Source organism: Nicotiana tomentosiformis, chromosome 10 (assembly GCF_000390325.3).
Source record: "Nicotiana tomentosiformis chromosome 10, ASM39032v3, whole genome shotgun sequence".
NCBI lineage: Eukaryota > Viridiplantae > Streptophyta > Magnoliopsida > Solanales > Solanaceae > Nicotiana > Nicotiana tomentosiformis.
In genome coordinates this window covers 1,999,663-2,021,099 of record NC_090821.1, presented here as the reverse complement: position 1 = coordinate 2,021,099, position 21,437 = coordinate 1,999,663, and the positions used below count along the sequence as shown (strand labels likewise).

The window sequence follows — 21,437 nt, the reverse complement described above, 5'->3', positions numbered from 1 at the left end:
CCTTCTTGAAGGTTGACATCGATAAAGATTTGGTGAACGAATCAACCATATTATCACTTGAATGAATATGTTGCACCTTGAAATTATCATTCTTGTATATATGTAATGTCTTCATATAATGTCATGGAATAGCCTTTTCAACATCTCCATAGAGGTATTCTCGCTATCACATTATCATGCTTATAGTTATAGCAAGATACATATGTGCACAAATTGCACTTAGGATGTGGTACGTCAGGACCAAGAATAGTATATACTTTATTAAGCGATTTAAATCCTTCAGGGATTGTCATATAAGTTAAGTCATATAAGCCATATGAATGGACTTTAGATGCATATCAAGTTTTATGTCATGCAAGACATATAAGATAGATAAAGGTGATTGCACACACCATTGACTTTATACTTTCAAGTGTTTGAACTGCAGGTCCAAAACTATACGTCTTTCATATGAAATAAATTCTATTCGAATTGTGTCTCTTTCATTTGACCAATATTTTTGTGTCTGTATTTGACAGACTTAAGATCCCCATCTATACTTAGCGTTATCATAGATATCATCAACGAACATTTTATATTGGTTCCAACATTTTTTCATAAAGACATAACATCTCTCTTCCTTCATATTTTCAGGTATCTGAACCTCTCCTGAGATTTTATGAAGTATTATATCATGTGATCTTCTAGATCACTTGTCTCCTTTTTATGTTCATTTTGATCATTTGCTCATTTTCTTTATCAAGAATTTTATTCGAAGCCGATTTTTCTATACGCTTTAAGCGTACCATAGACTTTGTCATTCTAGGACTTATTCTAATATGAGCATTTGCAATGAGAATATAGTTACTTTCATTGGTCAGCAAATGTGTCTGGCATGTTTTATAATATATTGCAGATGAATTATCTTTTTATGAACTTCAAGTTCATATTGTTTTATTCGAGGATCTAGATATACAAATGATAATTCATTCTACATAATTTTTTCTCAATTGTTTATCATGTCTCCCCCTCATGTTAGAAAAACTAACTTGCTTCCTCAACTTTGGAAACATACATTTGTGTGTTATAGTGTTAATCAAAATATACAGTGCACATCAATAATAATAAGATATGATTAATTGATTCCTGACCCTGAACCACTCGTGAGGGAAGAATGTAATATACTTCCGTATAGAACCTATATCAAACTGATATGGATAACTTTGTTCTCATAAGCAATAATTTAGCTATTAAGTGGAGGAACTCAATAAATTATTTTGCTAAATCAAATGTGATGTAACCAACTTATCAAGATAAACTGTCTTGAATAGAAAATCTGAAAATTATACTCTAAATTAAATTATTGAGCAAGTTACCTCGCAAATATCGGGTTGCATGTTAATAATAATCGCATATGTAACCATATCATAGATGCATCTTATGTGGTATACATGGCAGGTGAATGTGCCCATATTCACCTTTGATGTTTCCAGCATTCATGGGATTCAATCCCAATTTTAGTTTGTCTATTAATTAATGAGAAGAAACAGCATAAGAGAATTCGTAAAGAACTTTCTAATTCTTTAATATTTACTCATGTGAATTCTCTTTTATTTTTTCACATCATACTTAAATTAACATGGCTAAACTAATTATGCCAACTGGATAAATTATCAATATTGATAAACTTCAGGTTTACACCATGACGTGTGCAATTATCAATAAACTCCAAGTTTATTATGATATGAGTTTTTATATCAATAAATTTTTACTTTATTGTGGCATTCTTTTATTTGTGTAGTACAAACTAGAGAATAAAGCGGGTAACTTTTTACATACATATTATCCCGCTACAAGTTGTAGTAATAAAAGATATTAAATCTTTCCTTTATTTATTGTCTCAATATAATCAACCGCTTTTGCAAATACTTTAGAAACTCAGTAAGTTTCTTTGAGACTTACTACAACACGATGCCTTATTGATAACAATTTTAATCCTCCAAAATAGTAATAATTGACTCTTCCAGAGCTCTCAATTAATTTTGTACTATCACATATTCATCAACATTCATATGTTGAATATCTCTTTAAAGGAGAAAGTTATACCACTATGGTCATGATCATGGTCAAAATCATTATAGGCAAGATATGTTGCTTCTATTACTTTTACCTTGTAATAATCACGTTGCCTTAATATTTTGGTATAATCACTATAGGTACATGATCAATGACCATTCATGCCATAATAATGAAATTATTTTTTTATTTTATCTCAAACCTCTTTCTAGAGGTTAGTGTGGTATATTCACTACCACTAACACATTCATATTCTTCCAAGAATAAATATGTATTCATAAATCACATGTTATCACATTCACATCATGAATTGACCATAATCATCTATATGTGCTTTACAAAATTTTATGTCAAATCGATGACAAACATTACTTTCATTGAGTGAAGGATTATTTTAAAAATCCTTGTTGTTCTCATTACCACAATGATGACGATTATAATTTAGTCTATTGCCACGTCCACATCCATTGATACCATCACGGTAATAATTTTATCTTCTTTCAGACTTATTACATATTGCTACCACATTCTCTTAAGGGAATGTGAATGAAGCAAATTCAATGGGACGAGTTTCCACAAGACCACTTCTTGTGCTCATAATTATACATGAATTTGATCATGGCAAGACATAAAAATTTTACCACTTCGGGTGGTTATAATTTCTCACTAACTCCATTAGAGTTATAATTAAAATTTATTGTCGTTGCTTATATTTAAAATTAAATTATAGAATGTCAAGAATTTAAAAGAGAAAAATAAGGTAAAATACTTATTTTAAATCTAGAATTAATTCCTGAAGAAAGTTCATGGAACAATTGACAATCAGTATACTCAATATTATGTACAAGTTGAGCATCATGCACGTATCCCAAAGCCTCTACTCAATTGGTTGGAATCTCGTGCTGATAACGTGTTATAAAACAATAAAAGAAGAAGAAGATATTTGAGAGAAAAGTAGAGAGAGAGAGAGAGAGAGAGAGAGAGAGAGAGAGAGAATATATTCTTATTGATTTGATATGAATTATAATGGAATAAAATCCCTCTGTTTATAGGGAAAAAGTGACTTAGCCACCAAGTAATAAATCTTAAAACCTTTCTAAAATATAGGCATTCACCATAAATAAAATACTATTTATAACATGAAGATCAATAAATTGAATTTTTACTTTGAAATGGACTGAATCACCTATTATATCCTTGGTAATTAAGCAAGAGAATTAATCATTATCCAACGAGTTGGCATACCTCTTAGCGGTCCCTAAAATTAATCTATAGTTCTCAAATTTTGAGTAAAAATTACAACAACTAATCTATACTTAAAAAAAACACTGTCAATATGATAAAAGAGAAACAAAAAGAAGGATTAAAGATTGAAAGAAAAGAAAAAAATGCAAAGAATATAATGTACCGTGCTTCAAGTTCTTGTTTTTTCACTGTATATACCAGATGGACCAACGTAGAATTAATGATGACGTCACATTTGGAGAAACGCGTAGCAATCACGAGTAAGCATAAGAAGACACGTATAAGCATGTGTTTGTGTACGCTTGAAATGAAAAATGATTAATACTATTAGGGCAAAAGAGCAGCCCGGTGCACAAAATATTCTGCATTGACGCATAATTCGAAAAAGGGCTCACCTTAAGGGTGCGATGTAGACAACCTACTCTAACGAAAGATTAAATAAAACTTGTATACACTATAATTTAAATAAAGTACTATATGTGTTATTGGTTCAAGATATTGTATTGGCTGTTTTATGTCAAAGGCGAATCCAAGATTTAAGCGTTGCGAACTCAATATTTAAAGTTCTAATTTTTGAATCCATCGCACTGTTAAAATTATGAGTTTGTATTTACCATTTATTATAATTTTAGTTAATTTTTATACATAAAGTTTATGCTCCGCACTGAAGATACTAGATTCAAATGAACACGATGTTGTAATGTTGTATTCGCCTCTGTTTCATGGTAATAGAACAACTGCACGTAATAACTATTACGCGGCGCCTTCCTAAGATTCCTTGAAAGGGTGACGTAAGGCTAAGCAGCTGATGTCAGTGCAGTATGCCAACTAAGGTCCACTCCGTACGCTAGATGAGATTGTCAGTGCCGTACGGGAAAACCAATGTCAAGAGCAATTGAGAGAACAGGAATGAGAATTGAGAATGAAAGAAAGCTTGATTACATTAATGAAAGCTATTACAGAAAAGCAACACGGTGTCGAGGGGGAGAGACACCAGTACAGAGAATTATTTGCTTGCTAGAAAGTTTGATTGCTTGATCCCACTCTAATAGTGCTTAAAAAAAGTAAACCAAAGTTGCAGGACTTGACCTACCTAAGTTAGAGAGACATAATGGAAATACATGAAACAAAACTACTCTATATTTATAATGAAAAGGACTTAGATTCCTACAAAGTAGAAGCCAGTCCGTTGGCAGCAACATTGTCTTTAGCATCAGGGTCTGCGCGCGGGGCATTGTTGGCATCTGCCTGGGGCTGGGCGTTGGCGAGGGCTATCGGTGGAGTGAGCATTCTTGTTACTTGGCGCGGCCAAGACCACGCAGTCGACCATGGCGCTAGGTATTAGGAGGCTTTCCAGGATGCCATGGGGCACGTCCAAGGGGTCATGGGGCATGGATGAAAAGCCGCCCATAACATTCTCCCCCACCTGAGTTGGCGACATCCTCGGCACCTTACTTGCAAGATAATCATCGACCAGGCTCTTGTAGGCTTTGAGGTTTGTTCCTCTCTCCCAAGTATTCTCTTCTACATCACAACCCTGCCATTTCACCAAGAACTCTTGGTGATATTTCCTTGATTCCCGATTGAATTAGGGCCTCGAATACTAGGTATTGTGAGTTGGCTCCGTGAAGGATCCTCCATGTCTTCCCGAAAAGATTTCAGAAGACTGACATGGAAGACTGGATGAATCTTCCACCAGACTGGGGTATCCACCCGGTATGCAACTTTCCTAATGCGCTTCTCAATGGAAAAAGGTCCAATGTATTTTTGCAATAGACGAGGGTCATTGTCACGCCCCAAACTTGGGAAGCGCGATCGGCGCTCAACTGAGTGAACCCGGTCAAGCAAGCTTGTTAGATACTTTCTACTCAGCCCACCCATGATCAAGAGAAGACATAGTTTCATTAATTAGACAGTAGGAAGATCATGTATACAATACTAAATCATTTCATTAGTTACATCAATTTTAAGTCTCAAAATACACACATTCTTATGGTTTGAGTGGACCAAGTGATCAAAATACAACATAACTTGTTCGACTTATCTAGCACCTATGTACAACCCACATTGTGTCTACGGAGCCTCTAAAAGATATAAAAGAGTGTTATGATAGTGTTGATAACAAGGTTCCGGCTATACCTCAAAAAGTGTTAATAATATGAGCAAAAGATACAATACATGACCCTGGGATGAAGTGGGACTCACCAAGTCTGGTGGGAAGAGGAGGTACCACTATTGCTAATCAACACTGCCTGCTATGGAACCACCTGCATCTATTTAGAGATTCAGCGCCCCCGGCAAAATGGACGTTAGTACTGTCGAATAGTACTAGTATGTAAAACTAAACACCATCTAAATAGAATGAATAATAACACAAAGGGGGGACAGTCATGAATTCAATAAGAGCTTCAAACAATACTAAAACATCAAGTTAAGAACCACATAAGTTTTCAAGTCAATTTCCATGTTATCAGGTTGGGTGATCTTTAGTGCCGATATACCACAATTCATAATACCACGGTATTCTTACACGGAGTCCGATCACGACCCAATCGGCTAGGTCATCTCATTTGAGACATCAACCATAACCATAATCTCAATTATAATTTCAAGCACAGTCACCACTATGTGTGCGGCATGGCATTCGATCACGGTCAGATCGGCTAGGCCGTCTCACCCGAGACATTACCTTTTTCAATCAATCATCTCACTTCATACCTCTTTCACCTCTTTTCAATTCATTGGCACAAATGGCCACAATTATAAAGTCATTCTTGGCACTTGGCCGTATTTCATAATTTCAGTTTTCCTTTCCACATTCAAACATCATTATCATCATCAACAACAATAAGGCTTTCCATTCAAGACATTAAATACACATATGAGCAATTAGGGAATCTTAGGCGCATAGAGGCTTTTCATACAATTTGGCATAACATTCTTTATTCGATCTTGACTTGAAGTCTTAACATTGTTAACACATATTCCATATTTTGAACACATCGTCAAATGATAAGATGACATGATGAAGCATTTAGAATATATATTGAACATATATCCTTCAACGCAAGCACATTCGGAATATCCAATTCTATAATGATCAATTTGGGACTTACACAAATCACACGAACACCGTGGGATTCAATTCTAAGAAGAAAAGGGTTTAGCCAACATACCTCAATTGAGCTTCCTTTAAACTCTAAAATATTCCGGAATTCTTAGCAACTTTAATCTATTTTAGAAATATAACAAATTGAATTAAAATTAGGAAGATGATCGTGGTTTTAGCTTATTTGAGCATTTTATCAAACACTAGGTGTGCATTAAGGTTTCAAAGTCCTTTTATGGAGAATTCCATCATCCCACAACCCATTCTTTATCATTTTTATCTCAACAATCTTCCTACACCCCTTGATAACACATGCATGTAACATAAATAACTCCCATACCCAAGAATTGTCTTGCTAATTACCCAATTCTAGGCAAAACTCGAAATAGAGGGTTAGGGTGTAGAATCTTACCTCTAGGATGAAGACCTTGTGAGTTTTCCTTGTTAATATTCCAAGATTTGAGCAAAGATTGATGAAAATTAGCCTAGGGTTTCCTCTCTCTCTAAAACACTCTCCCTTCTCTCTAAAACTTCAGAATTTTTGCTCAAAAATGGTCCTTTGCGTGTACTTGACGAAGTAGGGTCGGGGTTATAAAAATCCAAAAATGAAGCTCCGGAACAGGGTATACGGTTGCATATGCGACCGCAGAATGGATACGCGGTTCGCATATCGGCCACACAATTTGGTGCCCAAAACTGGGGAAGAATCTACCTGGGTCTGCGGTAGTTATGCGGCCCGCAGACCTATTCTGCGGTCGCATAATGCACCGCAGAACTGGTCTACGGTAGCATAATGCACCACAGACTTTCGCCCAAACTGCCTCGCCCCTGTTTCATTCTGCGACCATTATTCGGTCCACAGAGTGATTCTACGGCCGCATAGCGGGCCGCAGAAATACATTTTTCTGCCCAAATATTTCCTTCACTTTTCAGTGCATTGTTCACCCCAAAAAGTCCGATCCACGTAAGCGCAGTTCGGCACTATGAGACATTATTTTTCCTTTGCGAAATTTTATGGGGCCTTACAGTCATGGACCCTTGCAAACAAGTATCGCTTTGGAATTTTCACCATCACTTTGTCTCCTACTTGGTATTCAACAAAGCGACAATTTTGATCAGCATGCTTCTTCATCCGCTTTTGGGCTTTGACCAGATTTCTCCACAATATCTCAAAATTTCGCTTTCATTCCTTCGAGAATCTAGCAGTTCGAGGAGATTTTTGACATGTTTAGGGCATTCACAATGTGTGGGAGTAGCGGTTGCTGTCCGGTAACAATTTCAAAAGCGCTTTTGTTTGTACTAGAGCTCTTTTGTAAATTGAAACACAGTTGAGCAGCATCCAGAAGTTTCACCAATTCTTCTGTGATCCGGTAACAAAATGGCGGAGATATTCCTCCAGCATGCCATTGAACCGCTCCATCTAGCCATCATATTGCGGATGAAAACTTGAACTATGGCTCAATTTGGACCCAAGGCACTTAAAGAGCTGAGTCCAAAAGTTGCTAGTGAAGCGAGAGTCATGATCACTAATGATGTCTTTAGGCAGACCCCGATATTTGACAACATGAGAGAAGAAGAGTTGAGATGTATCTTCTGCTGATATATATTGTGGGGTAGCTATAAATGTATCATACTCGGAAAACTGATCTACCACAACTAAGATAGTTGTGAGATCTCCAACCTTGGGCAGCCCGGTGATGAAATCCAATGAAACGCTTTCCCAAGGTCTCTTTGGAACAAGCAATGGCTCCAAAAGGCCTGCTTATGTCAAAGCGGTCTGACTTGTCTTTCTGGCATACTAAGCAAGTCTTCACATACTGAGCAACATCATTAGCCATTTGAGGCCAATAATAAGCACGGCGCAACAACGCCATGGTACGCTCTTCACCTGGATGGCCAGCCCATAATGTATCATGGCATTCCATCATAAGAGTCCTTTCCAGATCTCCTCCTTTAGGAACATAAATTCAGTTTCCTTTCACCTTCAGGAACCTATCTTCCATGTAGAACTGGCTAGTCTTGCCATGTCCTACCAAATCAACCAAATACTATGCAGCAGGATCCTTTGGGAGTAGATCTTGTATCTGGTCTCTTATAGTGGTGGCCACTTCGCTCCCCCTTAGGGTGGCGAGTAGGCACACCGATGCTAAGTTGATCCTTCGACTGAGCGCATCAGCAACTTGGTTGGTCTTCCCCCTTCGTTACTCCAGGTTGAAGTGAAATTCCATTAGGAGTTCCTGCCACCTAGCCTGTCGGACATTCAGCTTTGGCTGGGTCATGAAATGGCTAATAGTTGTGTTGTATGTCTTGACCACGAACGGGGTTCTCAGCAGATAGTGCCTCCAAAGGCGTAAGCAATGGATGACAGCCAATAATTCTTTTTCGTGGGTGGCATAGCGTCGTTCTGCATCCTTAAACTTCTGGCTCTCGTACGCCACTAGATGCCCATCTTGTAGCAAGACTCCACCCAGAGCATAGTCAGAGGCATCCGTTTGTACTTCGAATAGCTTGGCCAAATCAGGAAGGGCCAAGACGGGGCTACTAGACATAGTCGCTTTCAATGCGCTGAAAGCCTCTGCTCGCTTGGGACCCCAATCCTAAGGCGTGACCTTCTTCAAGAGTTCTATTAACGACAATGCAATGAAAGGGTATAAAAGTTGCATAGGCCAAGGAACGCCCTCAATACATGGATATACTTAGGCGGAGGCCAATCTGTGACAGCCTGAATCTTCTGTTGGTCTATCTTTATCCGCCCTTCCTTGATGACATGTCCGAGGAAGTCAATCTATTTTTGGGTGAATGCGTACTTGGACAGCTTTGCATATAGTTCATGTTCCCGCAGTCGGGCTAGGACCTTCCGCAGGTGCTCCAAGTGTTCCTCCAATATTTTGATATATATCATATTGCCATCCAAGTAGACTACTATGAACTCGTCAATGTACTCTCGGAAGACTTGGTTCATCAAAGTGCAAAATGTAGCTGACCATTAGTCAAGCCGAATGGCATGACTAGGAAGTCGTACGACCCATATCTTGTCATACAGGTCATCTTGTGTTCATCTCCTTCAGCAATTCGGACTTGCCAGTAACCTGTCTTCAGGTCTATTTTGGTGAACACTGTGGCACCACCCAACCTATCGAACAATTCTTCCATGAGCGGGATAGGGTACTTGTTCTTCATGGTGATTTTGTTTAGGGCCCGATAATCCACACAGAGTCGTAGGGTGCCATCATGTTTCTTTTGGAATAGCACAGGGGACCCATAAGAGGACTTGGAGCGCACAATGATCACCATGTCTAGCATTTTCATCAAATGTCTCTGAAGCTCGGTGAGCTCAGGTTGTGATATTCTGTAAGGCGCTCGGGCGGGTGGCTTCGCACCCGGCACCAACTCAATCTCATGGTCCATAGTGTGCCTAGGCGGGAGTCGTTTTGGCATATCGTGTGGTATGACATCTTCAAACTCTAGTAGCAACTCCTTCACGGGTGCGTGAATGGGACCCGATGAGCGTTCTATATCTTCAATACATAGGGTAGCTAGGAACGTGGGTTCATGTCTTTTGACTCTCTTCTTCAACTGCAAGGCCGAGATGTTCTCAGCGGCCATCTTTATGGTTGTGCATGGAATAATACAGGGCTTGGCTCCGTTTGCTCCCATCATCAGTAACACGTTGGCATAAGGTACTGGAATGGTGTTGGTTTGCCTCATAAATTCTAACCCAACTATCATCTCGAAGTCATCTATGATCACCACGCGCAAGTTGACTTTTCCTTCATAAGGGCCAAGCTTCACTTGCACTCCTTTGGCTATTCCACCCACCAGCTGAGGTGGTGAGTTAATAGCCTTGACACGACCTCTGCCCTTTCTCACAACTAGACCAAGGTGTTCTACCTGAGTTGAGGCTAAGTAGTTGTGAGTAGCACCCGTGTCTATCATCGCCCGAATGGGCTTGCCATTAATTTTCATCTCGACGAACATTAAGGTCTTCCCTTGGTTAAAAGAAGGCCATTCATCTGCCTTCTTTTTCCCTTTCTTGGTCGTTGGGCATGGGTTACGGATACCAGCACTGGTTCCCGCTAAGGCCTCAGAAATAGAACAAACAAGTGTGTTAAAGGCACTTATTGGTTCGGTCTAGTCAGCATCATATGTGTCGTCATCCATCCCATCATCAAAAGTTTGATGGGCATTCATCTATGCATGTGGGTATTCATTGTTCCAATGTGGCCTACCGCAATGACGGTATCCTGAAGGGGGCTTTCTCCCCCGATCGTTGTTTTTTGATGCAGCACTATTGTTGCCTGAGGAAGGAGCCTTAGATTTGGTTGCACTTCGATCTCCCCCATTTCTGCTAGTGCCACCATTGCTAGGCTGGCCCTCTTTGTATCCCGCTCGGACAGGCGGTTGAGGCCTATTCTTCCGAGCTTCCACTTGATAGTCCCCAAGGCATTCCGCTTCTTGGATCGCCTTGGGTAAGATGTCTACCATTTGTCTTTGCAGCTCCATACGAGCACAAGGTTTCAAACCTTCAAGGAATGCGAAGAGTTTTCTTTGTCTCCTATATCCCGTATGTTTAGCAAGAGCGCAAAGAATTCCCGCACGTAATCCCGCACTAACTTGGTCTGGAAGAGCTACCGTAGCTTTCTCCGTGCATTGTACTCAACATTTTCGGGGAAGAACTGTAGGCGTATGGCTGCCTTTAGTTCTGCCATGTCTCGAGAATATCTTCACCGGCCCTGATGGCTTCGTATTTCACCCACCACCAGAGTTTAGCATCACCCTGAAGATACATGGCAGCAGTTGCTACCTTTTTTGCTTCTTATAACTCCCCCACGACATCGAAGTATTGTTTTATGTCGAAGATGAAGTTCTCCACTTCTTTGGCATTCTTAGCTCCATTGTATGGTTTTGGATCAGGAATCTTCAGCTTTTGTGGCACAGGGGCGAGGTTCACAACACCCCCGATCTGGTTTCCGCCTCCTCGAAGTAGGCCTTGTAGTGTAGCATTGACAATATTGAGCTGGCCTGTCAAGTTGTCTATAGTTTGCTACATGGCAGTCACCATGTCTGCCTCTTGTGCCATGTAGTCTAAATCTTCGGTACGCTCCTTTTAGAGGCCCTCAAATTTACCAAAACTTGTGGCTGCCTATGTGGCTGCCGTTTGCCGGTCTCGCTCGGAGTCGCGACTGATGTTCGCAGTGTCACCTTCGGCCTGCCGCATCCTGCGGTCCAAGTCGTCCAACCTTGGCACTAGGTTGGTTCTTATATCAGGCATCGTATCCACGATGGGTCGTAATACATCAACTGTCTCTTCAAGGGCCGCAATACGGTCCCTATGATTCACCATGGTCAAAAATGGTGGTAATGGCAATGTGTTCCCTCGTCCGATGTCGAGCCTAGGCTCTGATACCAACTGTTACGCGACACCTTCCTGAGATTCCTTAAAAGGGCGACGTAAGGCTAAGAAATCGATGTGAGTGCAATTACTATCTACTAACTGAGGTCCCCTCCGTACGCTAGACGAGATTGTCAGTGTCGTACGGAAAAATCAGTGTCAAGAGCAATTGAGAGAACATACATGAGAATTGAGAATGAAAGAAAGCATGATTGCATTAATGAAAGCTATTACAGAAAAGCAACATGGTGTCGAGAGGGAGAGACACCAGTACAGAAAATTATTTGCTTGCTAGAAAGTTTGATTGCTTGATCCTCCCTAATAGTGCTTAAAAAAAATAAACTAAAGTTACAGGACTTGACCTACCTAAGCTAGAGAGACATAATGAAAATACATGAAATAAAACTATTATATATTTATAATGAAAATGACTTAGATTCCTACAAAGTAGAAGCTGGCATCTGCCTGCGGCTGGGCGCTGTTGGCATCTGCCTGCGGCTGGGCGCTGGCGAGGGCTATCGGTGGGGCGACATAGGCATATGCACGCTTGTCACTTGGCGCGGCCAAGACCATGGGGCCGACCATGGCGCTAGGCGTTGGAAGGCTTGTCAGGACGCCATGGGGCATGACTGGAAAGCCGCCCATGACATAACGCTCTTAATAATAACTAAAATTTGAATGATTGAAATTCAACTCTTTAATAATTGAATAAAATGATTCAACCTCGTTTAAAATTGAATTCATTTTCTCCTTATCATCAATTCTCGACTGGTGATTAGGATATTTCAGCGTCACTATTGATTTTTTGATCCCGCTTGTCTTAAATTTAATAAGTATTGTTCCTCGCTTGTACCTTGAGGCAAGCGAGGATAAAAAAATCAAGATCATCCATATTGGGTGTAATTTCCTGATTCGGAACCATGTATTTTTGTCATAACAGATTTCTTGCTTGGATCGTGAGCCCGGGGCCTTATCCATATATAACACCTACTATTTCAAAAAGACAACAAGAGAACAGAGAGGTCTCTCATCTCTCTCTCGTATCACAATGAATAGCTGGTCCCAATGTGTGAGGTTTACCGCATATCCGCTCGACACAGGGAATAACGGCCGACGACTTCAATCCAATACCTTATTCAGTTCAATAGCGTCTAGGACTAGGTCTAAATATAGAAATATGAGAATTAGCATGAGAGATAGGAGCAAAAATCGAAAGCCCTTACAAAAGGGGAGAAATCTCAGTATCGAAGCAATTCAAGCTGTTCAAGCACTGAAGCGGGCCAAACAAAACGATGAATCCGCGCTGGAGCAGGTGTTTAATAGCAAGGTAAAGCGTTTGCTCAAGAATGACTTAATTGCTGTTCTCCGCGAACTCATCCGCCAGAACCAATGCCTCTTAGCTCTCAAGGTCAGTCGTTTCAATGATTCAATCCACAAATTCTTTATTTTCGAATTTCTATTTTTATAATGCTGTAATTGTGACTCCTTGGAATTTGCATTTCCTTCAAGTGAACTCCCAACTCAAAGAATATAAAAAAAAAACCTAATTGCTACTCATATATTGTCCACTGTAGTTCTCATTTACCTCCTTCAATATGAAGGGGCATCAGTATATCTCTCAATGAAGCTTTAGTGTTAAAATGGTAAAAGGAGTAGTCAGAAAACTAAGCAACCAATTGCACCCAAGGGTGTGGCCTAGTGGTCAATGAAGTGGGCGAGAACCATGAGGTCTCAGGTTCAAATCACAGCGGAGGCAAATACTAGGTATTTTCTTCCTATCTATCCAAGCCTTGGTGGATAGAGTTACTTGGTACATGTGTGGTGGGAGGTGGCAGGTATACCGTGGAATTAATCGAAGTGCGCGCAAGCTGGCCCGGACACCACGGTTATTTAAAAAAAAAAAAACTAAGCACCCAATTGGGGTTATACATAAAAAAAAAAAAAAGGTTACTTTGAAGAGTCCTGGCAGCTCCAGGCAAAAAGTTAAGATGGAACTGAACAAATTGGTGTTTCCAGTCAATTATGAGGTTAATTCTGGAGACGAAAATTGAGGAAGATGTAAGCTAAACATTTTGAGCTGGAACAATAAGGGCCTACAATTCCGGGAAGTATAGATTTTTCAAGATGCTTGCCCGGAAATGGAAGGTAGACATTTTTCTTTCAGGACACTAGAGTCCAGTTATTGAATCTGGGTCAGTACTTAATAGATAGATTGATTAGGCAAAATAGGAGATGTGAAACAAGAAGAATAAAGAGAATTTTTTTTGGGTTGCTGAAACACTATGCGGTGGCGGTTTTGGTCACCGGTTCATCCAAATCCAGTATTTTCAGCACAGAGCATAGATGTATATGTGAAAACTACTACAATTTCAACTAATATTAGATCTGAACCCATAATTTTAGAAGTAAATTGAGTTCAGCACTAAGAACCTTAAAGATCGAATCATGTTTAACTGCCTATCAGGTAGAGTTTCAACTCATTTTGCATCTGTATACCTGACAATCACAGTGGTTTTTTTATATCTTTGTATAAGAGTTTCTGACCAGGATAACTAAAACTTGATGTGGTGAATTAATTTGAGTTTGAAAATCAAAACTGGAGTGTCAAATTGACTTTTATCTTTTGCTTCCGCTGTAAGGAAAAACTAACTGCGTCATGGTGTTATCATGAATTCATGAGACATGATTAAATTTGGGTGCGCAGCCACATTGATTATATTACTAGTAATGCAAAGATACTACCAGCTTTGCTAGTGGTCACTTGCAGTGCACAATGCCAAATTGGAAGGGATATGGCATCTTACAGGATAATGACATGGCTGTTGATGTTATCATCGCAGATAATTAGATGCTAACTGGAAAACCATGGGGTGTTGACTTAATAGGTCAACTGAAATAGATTGCTACTTGAATAATCAGGTGTAGAGTGATAACTTGACAGGTTTGTTAACTTGGAGTCTCGGACCAATGATGTCAACTCTCGACAATATTGTTGACTTGACTGGCTAGCTTATGCAAGCTGATGCATAAGGACCTAAACCAATGAATCTAGAAAGACAGTACTGCCGGAACGTCATAGTTAACAACAAAAAAGAAAATCTTTGGCCAGACAGGCGGCCTTAGACCACTACGACTTTGTTCTTTATCTAGATAGTAGTGGCTCTGATATCATATGATACATGTGAATTGGTTAACAACATATAAAGGAAATCCTTATATAGGAGTTTTTGGTATAATCGACATGATAATCTACGGAATATGAACATTCTACATAATATTCGATTGGCTCAACAATATTCTCCAACTTGTGATCAATAAAGGGACAAGCTGTGAATTTGTACACATTTAACTAATAAGTAATAACTCCAGTAACTCACTTAACTTTCAGTAAGATACATACTTGGTTATACTTCTTCATCTTTAAGTTTAATTCCATTTGAATTTTCTCAATTTCTACATGTTGTTTAGGTTATTTTTGTTTGGAGAGTGCAAGTGTGGTGATGTACTGGAGTTCCTCTAGAGGTTTTTGGTTATTCTTAGAGCAGGAGAGGGACCGGGAATTCGAAAAATGTGAGGAAGCATTCTTTAACTAATGATGCAGTCATCTTATTCCTCCAAGATGGCATGAAACTCCTTTATGTTCTGTCTTCATATAGACTTATTTAATGTGATCCCAGAGGGAGATCCTTCTCGTAGCAAATTAGAGAGGAGCTTAGCATGATCATTCTTTTCATTTTTTTCATGCTCTTATGTACTTTCTAGTTCAGCTACCTTTTTTCTTCTCTGTTTTTCATGTTTTTTTTTTCTCGAAATGTGCTTTGATTGGTTGTTTACAATCAGTTTTATGATAGGCGAGATTGTAGAAAAAATTGGACATTGTAATGAAAAAGTCTTGGTGATGTTTAGTTGTAGATGGAACTTTTACATCACATTTGCTTTGTACTTCTGGATTCATCAATTCTTTCTTGATTACCACAATGTTGGCAGCTCCTAATTTTTACCATACCCTGATATAGGTTTTTGAGGAAGTTCAGACGGAGATATCGTATAGGCCTCAACCCAAACTGTATGCTGAAATGGTGTCCTGTTTGGGAAGCAACGGATTGCTCGAAGAGATCAAGTATCTTATCATGGCATTGAAAATGGATAGTAATTTACCACTTGACATTGAGGGCTTCTATGCATTGTTGGCAAGCTTATTGAAATTTAATCTCTCTAGTCTTGCATTGGAGGTCTTTTACTTGATGAAGTTGAGAGGATGTGATCCTGATAAGTTGACCTTTAAGCTATTAATATATGGTTTGGAATCGAATGAAGAAACGGATCTTTCAGCTTTTGTAAGACAGGAAGCAGAGAAGTATTATGGCCACTCCCTTAATTTCCTAGATGAGTCTGAAGATGACGTTCCTAGCTTAAAACAAATGTATTGAACTATATGATCAGTGGTTAATATATGATACAAGTTTGTTTCATGTGTGGAACAGCTATATGTGGATCCGTAATTATTTATGTTTTGTGTTGATTACAGTGACTCTACTGGGACTTCATAAGATAGGATGTTCGTTGATCTACATTTCCACCTTTTGAAATTAAGAAAGTTCAGTTATTAGAGCATTTTTCATATTTGCATAAATACAATTTCGTGATAGTTTTTTTAATTTTCGTAGTTAGGTATTTTGAATACAATTATCACTCCCAAGGGATGTGGTGGAACAAAGATCTCTTCACATTTAATCAGAAATTGTGGATTTGAGCTTTGAGAATAGAGAAATTTATGGTAGGAAGCGCTCTCCCTTTAATATGCTCTACACTGCGCGAATTTAAGTTAGTCGATCAATAGTATTGGAGATTGAATGGTAAAACCAAAAAAAATCATACATAGTGAAAATACTTACCATGACTAAAATAATACAATAACCACAAAATAAATAGAAGAAAAAACAAAACAAAAACAAACGAGATATAAAGAGTAAGTACAATATCGGGCACGAAATTATCTTGTAACATTTATGGACTTTTGCTTCATATATAAGGATTATAATAGGGTAAGAATTGTTATGTGACAGATAGTATAGAGATCATGAATTAATGGTAAATAAATTTTATTTATTATATTTTAAGTGCTTCTATCAAGTACTAGAATGAGTTGGAGTAGCTAATGCAAAAGAATTGTTTAGCCAAACTCAAGTCACACCACCACCCATAAGAAGTTACAAGCTTTGCCTTGAAAATAAACTATAATCTACTCGTGGAATGCCCCACAATCAACCTGAGCATATAAAAAAGGAGAAATTACTATAATATTTTTTTTGTCAAATGTCTCCTACAAGCATCTGTTATTTGTAGAAGCTCCATTAAGCTCTCGTTCAGGATACTTAAACATCACATATGTAATTATTTGTTATAAATGAACAATAATTCACCATCAACAACATATTGTACCTTCATTTCATAATTTTCTAACTACTAATCAACCATAATAAAAGTGTATATTTAAGTTATTTCCTTCAAAATATGGGGCACATAATTATTAACTACACAAATAATATATGAATTCCCCAGAATATGAAGATATAGTTATTTATATGATTATTGAGCCACCTCGACCCACAAGAGAAAATTATATGATTATTTAGCGCTACTAATGCTAATGGAGATGCCCTTTTATATCAGAAGGGGCTAGAGAAGTCTATGCATTTAGCACAATGTTGTGTTTAGGTTCTTTGTTTTACCTATATTTGGACTTTTAGCCAATTTAGGACTTTGCTACTTTTATTGAGAACATTTCCATTTTGCAGGTTTCCTACAATAGAGATATTGTTAAAAAGGATGTTGCGAGAATTAATCATCATATATACAATTCTTGTTGCAGAGAAGCGTTCCCATGACCGGTTTACCCACTATGTTATAACTTTAGGTTCCCAAAGCTTTGCTATTAGAAATTTTTATTTATATTGATAAAATTCTTTCAAGTTGATAAAATGTTAGACATTTATTTCAATACATTACCTTGGTTCTTCTTGTCGAAAATCTTATTAACATATATAAAGATTTGGATAGTTTAATTCAATTTTGTAAAATATTAGGAAAAAATTTACTATAGAAAACTTGAAAAATAAAATTAAAATTTCAAAACTTGAAATTGAGATTTACCACATTACTAATATCATGACGATACAAGGGAATAATGATTTTTATTTCTTATAACTAAAAAGGTCAAATAACGGACACAAGAAAATAATGAAGTTCTAAATATTATTTGTAGTTTTCTGATGGTTATAATTTATAAAGTCCCTTGGTAGAGAACTGAAAATTAATTATAACTTGAGATAATGAAATGAAAACTTGAAACTTTTGAAAGAAAAATTCTTATGTTACTATACAGGGGAATTATGAAGTTTTGTATTAAAGTTAAAAATAATTTTTAATGCATCACTATGTCCTTCACCGATTCTTTTAATGTGTTAATACTTAGAAAGAAAACTTAAAAATAATGTTTGTTGTAATGACAACGAGTTTTTAGTCAAAATTATCCCTTATCTTTAAGGTTAAATTTAACTTTATCCTCCAAATATAATTTTGAGCACCAATTGTCCTCTAAGTTTGCAAAAGTTGAGCGCCTTTAGTCTAAATAATAGAGAACATAGCATCGGTTAGAAAACTAACATCAACATGTGCCATGCACGTGATACTTTCCCCTCCAAATCAGTCCATTGCCCTCTTCTTTTAAGAATTGTTTGGCTCAAAATTACAACTTCCACAGCTCCTCTGGATTCAAACAAGATCGAGATTGCGGGCAAGACCCACATAGCATAATAGCGTCAGCAGAAAGTTCAAACTCAAAACATCATGACAGGATAATTGTGGTGCTCTCACCCATCTTTTGTGGGGTCCAGCCCCATATCCTATGTGTGAAAGTTTGAAGGAAATTGTATGCCTTCTTTGAATAAAAAAAATGGAAGACAAATCTTTCTTTTGTTTATACTATAGTTCACACAAGGTGCGAGGTCATGGATGACAACATGTGAATCATTGCTTTGCTATAAATAGCAAGCTTGTGTTTCAATTGAATCCACACCAACAAAGAGAGAAAGAAAGAGTGACGCATCACAAACAAGGTATAAGAAAATAGTCTGTGAGAAAAATAGAGAGTGTGAGTAATATTATAGTGAGGTAAAAATATTAAAAGAGAGTAATTCTTTTTAGTGTTGTAGTGCTTTTTGGAGTATTTTACTTGGGCCTACAAAGCGTAAAATTCCTTGCTATAGTGATATCAGTTGCTCCTCTTGGACCGTGGTTTTTTCCTTATTCAGAATGATTTTTCACGTAAAAATCTTGGTGTTGTTATTGCTCTTTATTATTTTTGTTGATTACCGTATCTCGGTACTACATTATTATTCCGTTGTTATTATCGCAAATATTATTTTCTGTAGAAAATTTATTCCCAACAACTGGTATCAGAGCACAAGATCTGCTCATTCACAAAAATACTTTTTACGGTCGATAGTACTCGCGGTGGAAAAATAAAATATTTTGAGTAAAGTACATCGTAGTAAAATTTAACGGAGATAGCGGTTTCTCAACATGGCAAAGAAGGATGAGAAATCTGCTTATTCAGCAGGGATTACACAATGTACTAGATGTTGATGCCAATAAGCCTGATATCATAAAAGCTGAGGATTGAGCTAACTTGAATGAAAAAGCTGCTAGTGCAATCAGGTTGCACTTATCAGATAATGTGGTAAATAACATCATTGATGAAGATACTGCATGTGTCGTTTGGATAAGCTTGGAAAGCCTATATATGTCCAAAATATTGACAAATAAATTGTACATGAAGAAGCAATTATACGTCCTACACACAGGTGAAGGTACGAATTTTTGGTCATATTAAAATGTATTTGATGGACTAATCACGCAGCTTGCCAACATCGAAATAAAGATCGAAGAAGAATATAAAGCCATCTTGCTCTTGAACTCGTTGCCATCTTCATACGATAATTTAGCAACAACAATCATGTACTGTAAGACTGCCATTGAGTTGAAAGACGTCACATCAGCTCTTCTACTCAACGACAAGATGAGAAAGAAGCCTGAAAATCAAGGACAGACTCTCATCACAGAAGGTAGAGGCACGAGTTATCAAAGGAGTTCGAGCAACTATGGTAGATCCGGAGGTCGTGGAAAGTCTAAGAACCGATCCAAATCAAAAGCCAGAAATTGTTACAACTACGATCAACCGGGTCACTTCAAAAGAGATTGCCCAAAATCTAAGGAATGGCAAAGATGAAAGTAGTGGTTTGAAGAATGATGACAACACAACCGCCATGGTGCAAAACGATGATAATGTTGTTCTTTTCATAAATGGGGAAGATGAATGCATGCACTTGGCAGGTCCAGAGTTGGAATGGGTGTTTGATACAACAATATTTTATCATGCCACGCTGGTAAGAGATCTTTTTTGTATCAAGACAAATGTCGGATGCACATTAGTTCTAAAGGACGTGCGACATGTACCTGATTTGCGGATGAACTTAATCTCGGGAATAGCTTTGGACCGAAATGGATACGAGAACTATTTTGAAAATTAAAAGTGGAGACTCACAAGGGATCATTGGTGATTGCAAAGAGAGTTGCTCATGTCACCTTGTACATGACAAATGCAAAAATATGTCGAGGTGAATTGAATGCGGCACAAGATGAGATTTCTGCAGATTTGTGACACAAAAGAATGGGTCATATGAGTGAAAAGAGATTGCAGATTCTTGCCAGTAAATCACTCATTTCTTTTTCCAAAGATACAACGGTAAAACTTTGTGACTACTATTTATTTGGTAAACAACATAGAGTCTCATTTCAGACATCGTCTGAAAGAAAATTGAATACACTTGACTTGGTACATTTTGATGTTTGTGGTCCAATGGAGATAGAATCAATGGGCGATAACAAATATTTTGTTACTTTTATTGATGATGCTTCACGAAAATCGTGGGTTTATATCTTAAAAACCAAAGATAAGGTATTTCAAGTTTTTCAGAAGTTTCATGCTCTAGTGGAAAGGGAGATAGATCGAAAGCTAAAGTGTCTTCGAACTAACAATGGAGGTGAGCGCACTTCAAGAGAATTCAAAAAGTATTGTTCGAGCCATGAGATCAGACATTAAAAGGCAGTTCCTAGAATCTCACAACACAATGGTGTAGCTGAGAGAATGAACCACACCATTGTTGAGAAGGTGAGAAACATGCTCAGAATGGCTAAACTGCCTAAGTCATTATGGGGTGAAGCAGTTCAGATAGCCTGTTACCTGATCAATAGGAGTCCATCAGTTTCGTTGGTTTTTTACATCCCAAAGAGAGTTTGGACCAACAAGGAGGTATCCTACTTATATATAAAGGTGTTCGATTATAGAGCTTTTGCACATGTACCAAAGGAGCAGAGAACAAAGCTGGATGATAAATTTGTTCCCTGCATATTCATCGAATGTAGAGATGAAGAGTTCGGGTACAGATTATGGGATCCTGTGAAGAAGAAGGTCATCAGAAGTAGAGATGTAATCTTCCGAGAAAGTGAAGTTGGAGTTGCATATGATTAGTCGGGAAAAAATGATATAATTCCTAACCTTGTTACCATTCCTTC

The 21,437-nt window shown here is 38.0% G+C and overlaps 1 protein-coding gene across 1 annotated transcript; it reads left to right on the top strand.

Moving 5' to 3' along the window:
• The first annotated feature begins 12,560 nt into the window (after positions 1 to 12,560).
• Positions 12,561 to 16,353, top strand: LOC104113761 (protein THYLAKOID ASSEMBLY 8, chloroplastic-like). Its single transcript, XM_009624040.4, has 2 exons — positions 12,561 to 13,209; positions 15,818 to 16,353. Exons 1-2 carry the CDS (start codon positions 12,850 to 12,852, stop codon positions 16,229 to 16,231), a joined length of 774 nt encoding a protein of 257 aa, XP_009622335.1. The 5' UTR covers positions 12,561 to 12,849; the 3' UTR covers positions 16,232 to 16,353.
• The last annotated feature ends 5,084 nt before the right edge of the window (positions 16,354 to 21,437 follow it).